General features: G+C 37.5%; 1 protein-coding gene across 2 annotated transcripts; it reads right to left on the bottom strand.

Moving 5' to 3' along the window:
* Positions 1-3,222: 3,222 nt before the first annotated feature.
* PTH (parathyroid hormone) lies at positions 3,223-5,671 on the bottom strand. Of its 2 annotated transcripts, XM_068148590.1 has the most exons (3): positions 5,621-5,671; positions 4,414-4,504; positions 3,223-3,663 (listed from the first exon to the last, which is right to left on the bottom strand). In XM_068148590.1, the coding sequence occupies exons 2-3, from the start codon at positions 4,497-4,499 to the stop codon at positions 3,402-3,404; spliced, it is 348 nt and encodes a 115-aa protein (XP_068004691.1). In that variant the 5' UTR covers positions 4,500-4,504; positions 5,621-5,671; the 3' UTR covers positions 3,223-3,401. The 2 variants fall into 2 exon arrangements, with proteins under 2 accessions (XP_068004691.1, XP_068004690.1); XM_068148589.1 differs by lacking the exon at positions 5,621-5,671 and having other exon boundaries at positions 4,414-4,644.
* Positions 5,672-7,845: the final 2,174 nt, after the last annotated feature.

Here is a 7,845-nt window from a genome sequence, read left to right as displayed (position 1 = left end):
AGTAGACAACCGCGGCGCTGAGATCTCACGACACTTGAGGAGCAGGGGCGGGATGAGGCGGCGCGAGAAGACGCCGTTGCTAGGGGCGGGTCGGCGCTCTCAGGAGCGGTTTCTGCAATACTGTTGGCGGTGGGTCGAGCCCGGGGTTGCCTGAGGGCCGCCGCCGCGCCACCGGGGTCCCAGACACGGGTAGCGAGCGTGGGCCAGGTGCAATTCCGCCGGGTGCCGCCCCAGAGCGTGCGGACAAACAGGCGGAGCCTCCGCCGCGGCTGAGGCTGCCGGTATGAGGGCCTGGGAGGAGGCGCTGGAGAGCGAGCGCCGCCCGCCGGCGGGAAGAGGTGTGCTTGGCGGGCTCCAGTCTGCCGGCGCGGAGCGCTGGGAGAAGGTGAGGGCAGGCTTTCCACCCCGGACTTGCACTGAGGGGATGGTGGCGAAGGAGGCGTCTTTCCTCTAGAGCTCTGTCTGCGTTCACACCCAAAGTGTTCTGAGGAATACCCGTTAGAGTTTTTACATGGCAGCACGTACCCTGCACCCAGGCCTCTAGCACAGCCCCACGATCCTCTGGCATATGCCTGTCCGTGACTGGCACAGATGAAAAAGCCAAAGAAGGGTATAACAGTTTATGTGGACGAGTTGACGTCTCTGCTACCTCAACCTTCATCCTAAAACTGATTCTTGACTTAAATTACAGCTCTAATTTTTGTTTGCACAACACTGTAAATTACAATCTGCAACGTGATTAGTAATCTGCAGTGTGATTTGTGGCTTTAATTCTATGATACCCCAGCAGAAATGCGATGTCCCACAGCATTGGCACCTTCAGTGTACTGAAATGACACAGTTGCTATGCTGACACTTAAGCCCTTTGCACACCTCATGGGAGGAGAATAAACCACTACCAAGCTCCAGGTGTATTCAGATCTGAAGACAGATCTAAGATATGCTTTCATTATTAAATACATGCAGAGCTTGACTTCCATAGAAGGTGAAAGGACTGCATATAAGGCAATAAATATATTGAAGCAAATTGAAATTGGTGGAGAGATGGGGAGGAGAATGATAAGGAGAAAAAATTATGCCAAGACTTTTGAATGTTTATGTGTTCTCTGCACTGTCAGGTTGTCTGGTACATGTTTTGCTGTAGTCCCTCCAAGATCTACCACTGTGTATGGTAGATCCTTTTTTCTGAGTCTCAAAAAAATGGTATTCTAAGCCCCTGTTAGACCAGTTGACAAATTCAATGTCAGATTCCAGAGTGTGGAACTATATAGTCAATGCCTCTTATGTGCTTCTTATATATATTGCAGAGCATCCTCCACTTTCAGGGGAAAGATTTGCTGAAGATTCAGTGAGTGTTCACCGCTGGACTTGCCTGACTGCTTCGGGCAGGGAACATTAGGTAAGTTGTACACCTTGTCCTCATTCAGGAGAGGAAGGAAAGAGGGGGCAAGAGTGCAAAGATTTGTGTCTTTGAAATGCCTGATACAAGACAGAATCTTTGCTACAATATACAGCAAAACATGAATCTGTTAAACAGATTCTCTTTTCCATCCTTTAACAACAACCACAGAGATAAACCATGCAGTTCTGGAAATCTGCTAGCAGAACAATGACAGCCAAGCAGCCTGCACAAAGGCTGTGAGAATGCGCTAACTAGGCGAGGAGTCAGATGCTCTGTGCTGTTTAACAGGGAGCTGAGCAATATCAAACAGTAATATGTACAGTAGCCAAAGTTAGAAGCAGCCAAGAAAGCAAAATTGCTAGCAAATGTTAGATTATACGAGAAAAGTTACAGGTCAGTCAGTTATTATGCTTTGAAATAATCTCCAAGAGCTTTTGGTCCACTTTATTTGGTAATACATAAGTGAGACATAGGTATAAAAATGCAGTTTTATTTCATTAAGTTAGCACAGATGTCTGATAAAGGAATAAATAGAAAGTGCACTTTAAGGCCTCAGTTCTACAGACACATGCACATACCTTCTGCTTGCAGCATCAGGGCCATTACATTACTAAAAGTATAGCCAGGATTATGAACTGCAGTTCCCTAGTTACAAGTACCTTTCTAGCCTCCAGCAGATTACATTTATATTTGTAATGATTTATGAGTTTTCTATTAAGTTTCCCAAGGTGTGCTGGACATTAAACAAGTGAAAGCCAATATGGGAGCATCCAAATAGACACTTTGGCTTTGAGTATCAATTTGTCTAGGTTTGAGCTCTGTCAATGACAAATAGGGAAGCAATTACCTACTGAGAAAACATTCTTAGTAGTCAGGAATGATTGATGGTCCTAAACACATATGTGCATATATAATTCAAAATAACTTTGTGTTTGCTACTTTTTAAAAATTAACATAATCTTTTTCTTTTTTTTTCCCATCCATATTTATGTCTGATTCTTTCTGAGTCTTGCTTAGAGTTTGAATGTATTACAGCTAGTGGTTCCTCCTCCAGGCTGATTTCTGCATGTTAATGGTTCTTATTTTGGGATCTGGCAAACTGGGATCCCAGTTGCACGAAAAATTGCATATGAAAATGAGTAATTTTATTTATGAGAGTCACTGGTCTCACAAAAAAAAGATACTTACACATCAGATCTAATGCAACATACAGAAATTCAGAGACAGATATCTTACAGAGAAAATAAGGGACAAAAATGTATATTGGAAGATTTTTGTTTCAGTTGTAATTGTCTGATACAGTTCTATAGTTAGGGCCGTGCTAAGATACTTGCTACCATATTTGCTTCCACTGTTTCTGCAGTTAATTATAGGTTCTATGTCATACCAAATTTACTTTCATTTTATCTCATTGTATTTTAATCTTATGCTTTGCCTCCCTACTTTATTATTTTTCATTCATTTATTTCACTCTTTAATCCTAAATTATTATCATGCAGTTTTTGCTAAGTAATTAATGTTCAACTAATTTTAGGCCTTGTTCTGAAAATAAATGTGGGTTTAAGATTACATATTTTCATTAGTACAAAGTTGAACAAAATTTAACCCTAGGCAAAATGATGCCCTGTTCTGGAGACAGGTTCTACTGCATTTATTCATTGTTGGTTAACAGTGATTACATGCAAATATTGTCCATGTAAGAACAGTAAAACTGGTCCTAAATGATTTTCAACTTTCTTACTGTTTTGGGTTTCTTTTTGTGCTGGAAATTTATGGTATATTTTAAAAGATACTTGGAAATTAGCAGCAATGGTCATGGGTGGACTGTAAATACGTTTTATTAATTGATTGTGAAAATCTAACTCAGTGGGGCTATAATCTTGAATGTGGCCTTTAAACCTTATTGCAATTTGAATAAATAATAATAAAATGCTCTACTTGATCAATGATATGCAGATACATGCTTACTTGGACAGACATAATGCTCTGGCTTTTTTCATTATGGCTTAGTTTTAAAGACTACATCCATGTAAGCTTTGTCCAGATTGATGGATTTCTTCTGCAAGTGCTCAGGGAGCAGCCTCCGATTTCTTATCTCACCCAGGACAATATCATCCTTGTTTCGAGGCCTCTGGGTCCGAGCATCCTCAAGGGCACTGTGCACATCCTGCAGTTTCATCTGAAGCCAGTCCTGTCTCTCCACGGTGTGTCTATGCTCTCCAAGATTATGCATTAATTGCATTTCACTCACTGATCTTTTCCTGCATAAAAGAAAAGTAAATTAAGAGTCTCACAGTGGCCCTCCTTGAATTCTAGGTCTTAACTCAAAACCCCAGGCTTGGGAACTTCCAAGAGGTATCACAACACAGAGACACAGAACCCACCTTTCTAATAGAAATACCATCTGGAGATGAGGAGGGTGGATGGTGATTTGTTATCAGTAATAGATATATTGCTGAGAAGCCATTAAAAATGGGAAGCAGTCCAGTTTTGTGACAATATTTTTTGCCTACACATTTATTATTTATTTTAGCTGCTGTAGATTAGCCTAGGGCTCATAAGATAATAGGTAACTGATGAATAAAACTATGGCTTATATTCAGACATAGGTTTTGGTGAGTGCTAGAGTTAAAGAAGCATGATTAGCTGTGGATTTGGGTTTCAACTCCAGATAGATTGTCACACAGTAGAAAAGATGTTCTCCTGTCTAGACCCCCAAAAGTGTCTAATAAGAAATGCAGTTTAACCATTGATATTCACAGGAGAACAGTTGTTTGATTTTTCTCCTTCTGCTTAGCTGCCTGTTTTTGAAAATTGTGTAAGAACTCAGTATCTGAGATCTCCACAGCTATATCTAGAGGACTGAATTTGGCCAACTTGGCCAAAGGGTTCAAAAGCAGGGACAGAAAGAGTGGCATATGCATAAACTTATATATGGACAAATAAACCAGGTTCTCAATAACAGCTAAAGTCATCCTCCAATCTTTGAAAGTGTATAATAATGTACTTACATCATTGGTCTTCCATCAGAGTTTGTGAAAAAGCATATGGTGTATAAAATGATTGCAATCCTGGCCAGATTTTTTATGGAAGTCATTTTGTCTACAAAGATAGAGATGAATACATGCATAAATCTCTATTTCAAGGTTTACGTTATGTCCAAAGAAATTTACTTTAGTAGAAAAAGTTGAAGAAAGACATCAGAAAAATTATTTTTGAAAATATTTTTGTTGTGAAATAGATTAGAACAAATGATGCAAATGAGGAACTTATTTCTAAATTTTGCTAATTTTGTGAGCAAGCAGCTTACTCTTTGTAGGCAAGTCTAAGAACTTTGGGCAGCCTTCAGTAGCCATCTCTTGGATACCTGGGTGAAAAGCACCGTATTCTTCTACTACAGTTATTATTGTTGTGGTTGTTGCTATTATCATTAAAAAAACCACTTATACTTTATATGCTCCAGCTATGTTGAAATACTGCAAGTGAAAAGTTTTGTTTCGTCTGTTTCTTTTGCATATTCTTTTGAATACAAGGTTTGACATGTCTCTTGACAATTTTCCATAGAGGCATAACTTTCCTGAGTTCTGTCATTCCTTGTTTAATTACATCAGAGAAATCACTACTGAGCCCCTAGGTTTTTCAGTGCTAAACCTGCATGGCCAGTATGAATTCTGCTCTGCTTTGTGCATCATCAACAAAACTGCCACTTGGCATATTGAAAAATATTTTTTACTGATGATGCTACAGTAGGCAAAAATGAAACAGTTCAAACTGTTTCCAGTTTGGATTTTCAGTATTGGCAGCCAGAAAAGGCAGCTTTTTGTTATAGCTTAAGAAATTTGATACAGAGTAGCTGAAACTTAAGAAAGAGAAAACTTCGCACTGCCATTTTTTCAGTAATTTCTCCAGCTTTACTCTAGGTCAGAAAAGGATTTATTAAGCGGACTCTTTCATGATAGTGTGAATGTGGTCCTAGCAGTCCATATAACCCAATAATATAAATTCAGGACTTGGATTCACTTCAGGATATTTCTAACTCACTCTCTCACATGTTTTAATTTCACAGCTTTGGTTCAGATAATAAAAAAGACTGATCTTTCTAATATTCACTTTATTTTTAAGATAGTCTGAAAATAAGCTTATGTATACATGAATAAACAATCAATGATAAAGTTTTCTTAGTGAGTCTCCTAGAGAAATAAAATAGAGTATACTTACCAGTTGGTATCTTCAACAGATTTCTGCTTTGGGTATGTCGGCAGATGACTGTCTCTTGATGTCAAGTATATTTAAAGACTACTGAATTGGTTTAGTGAACCCCTTAAATGTAACTTTAAAATAGGGCTCCTAAGTAACTTGGAAGCCCTTTTATTGTCTCAGTTGATGTCACTCTCAACACACACCCTCCTGACCCTCACGTACCCACCCTCAGATGCTTCTGTTAATTTGGCATTTGCAGGGAAAAGAAAAGGTCTCAGCAAAAAAGAAAGTATCCTGAGCAGATGCGAAGAAGTTTATCTTTTAAAATCAGATTTCTTTTTACTCATAGATTTGTGCCCAAGATAACTTCATCTCTGAAGCTTTTGGAAGGATTTGCAAGGAAAACTTTATGTTGTTAAATACAGGCAGGTAAAACTTAAATTAGGCAGGGAGGTTAGTCATCTACAGATGCAAGATAAAAACAAAATATTGAAAAACTAACATCTATAAAACTTTTGGGGAATAAGAATAGTGAATTCAGGTCAGATAATAGATTTCTTTGTGAAAGAATATACTGGAAAGGAGCAGAAGCCTCAAGATGATATAGAATTATGTTTTTTATGAAGAGACTATGATATTGAAAAGTTGTTAAAATACAGCATTAGTCCATCACTGTTCTGTTATACCTGGATTTATAAATATTCCCAAATGTCTCAAATGCACTAGATAAAATGGAGACATTTAAAGAGGCTGCAATATAAATTAGTACTTTATAAATGTTGGAAAAGATATATAGAACACTTTGCCTACATTCTAAAAAGTGAAGTGTGTAAATCAGCAATACATTCCCATATGTAAGAAGAAAGATTATTTTTGGCTGCAAGATATTTTTCCTACATTAGATGCTTCTTCTGAGTTTCAACGTATTTCTCCAGAAAAAAAGAAGTCTACATCTGCACATTTTAACACACCATTTGGAAGCTATCATTACTTTTACCATGAATGCCTTTTTTGCTCTTTATACCTGTTGTATTTCACCAAGAGGCAAAAAAGGTATTTTATAATATATTTATGTATTTTTAATACATATGTAATATATTTGTAATACTTTCAGAATTCTTCTGGCAGTTGTCAATATTCTTGCTCCTACAAAAAGAAAGCATACAGAGGTTTATAGGGATAATACGTTTTGTTAGGACATTTTTATCTGATGTGGCCACTAGGGATGCTAACCTGAAGGCTTTAGGGACTAAAACTGTACAATAGACATGACACGCCACAGATGGATTTGAAAAGTCTCTATAGAGTTGGTAAGGAAAGGCTCCAGTTTTTAGATTTTACCATAACTCTTTCACACAAAGCCTGAAGCTAGTATTTATACAGAGGCCTGGCACTGATGGAACCTTTAGCATGACAGCAAAATCTTAACTAAAGGACAAGCATTAGAATATCTAGTGTATGTACACAAAAAAAGATTAAAAAATCATGCTTTCATATAAACTGGCAGCCACTGATAGCAAAAGCTGGCAAAAAGCCACTAGTAGCAATTGCAGAATAAGTAATAGCAGACTTGAGCTGCTGATTTTATTCTTGTAGTTGCATCTCATGCAACACACAGGGAAATCTAGAAGAGATCCCAGACTGGAGCTTTGCATGAAACTGAGACAGAAGAAAACACTAGAGCATGATATAATGAAAATATTCAGTTCAGTTCACATAACTTACAGTGTGATAGTGCAGATACCCTTAAACAATATGTATTTTTAGCTTATTTGCTGCATAGCTAAGGTTTAAAACAAATATGAAACAGAATTTCTTATTAATTGTCACTTTTATTCAAAGGTACTAAATAGATTGTATCTAAATCAAAAGATGGCTAAACTTGAGGATTTAAAAATATTAATGTGAACAAATACAGAGGGCATTGGAATTGCACTGTTTGCCTCAGAGGAGTGAAGACACAAAAATTGTTTAAAAATAAAATATATACCCTACTATTTGTAAACAAATTGAGCCTGTGATGGTAATTAAAGAAACTTTAAATTACAGCTCAAAGTTGTTATAACTTTATCTGGATATGTACTAATAAAAAAAAAAACAAACAACCAACAACAATAACAACCAAACAAAAAACCAAAACAAACTTATTTGATTTGGATTATTGTCTCTGATATCCAGAAATTATGTCATTTGCAAATGTAGCCACTAACAACTTGCCCAATGTAATCTTTATTTCCTAAACT

The sequence above is a fragment of the Melanerpes formicivorus genome, unplaced genomic scaffold (genome assembly GCF_026170545.1).
Source record: "Melanerpes formicivorus ecotype bairdi unplaced genomic scaffold, bMelFor1.0.p_v2 SCAF_16, whole genome shotgun sequence".
NCBI classification, from domain to species: domain Eukaryota; kingdom Metazoa; phylum Chordata; class Aves; order Piciformes; family Picidae; genus Melanerpes; species Melanerpes formicivorus.
Note: the sequence above shows the minus strand (reverse complement) of the source record. Positions and strands in the feature narration are given on the sequence as shown.

Bases quoted from the DNA above. Each gene is read 5' to 3' on its own strand.
- PTH (XM_068148589.1), bottom strand. From the start codon at position 4,532: ATGCATGTATTCATCTCTATCTTTGTAGACAAAATGACTTCCATAAAA. The intron at 3,664-4,413 runs GTAAGTACATTA...TCTTTTATGCAG, and splicing joins TCTGATGGAAGACCAATGAT to GAAAAGATCAGTGAGTGAAA.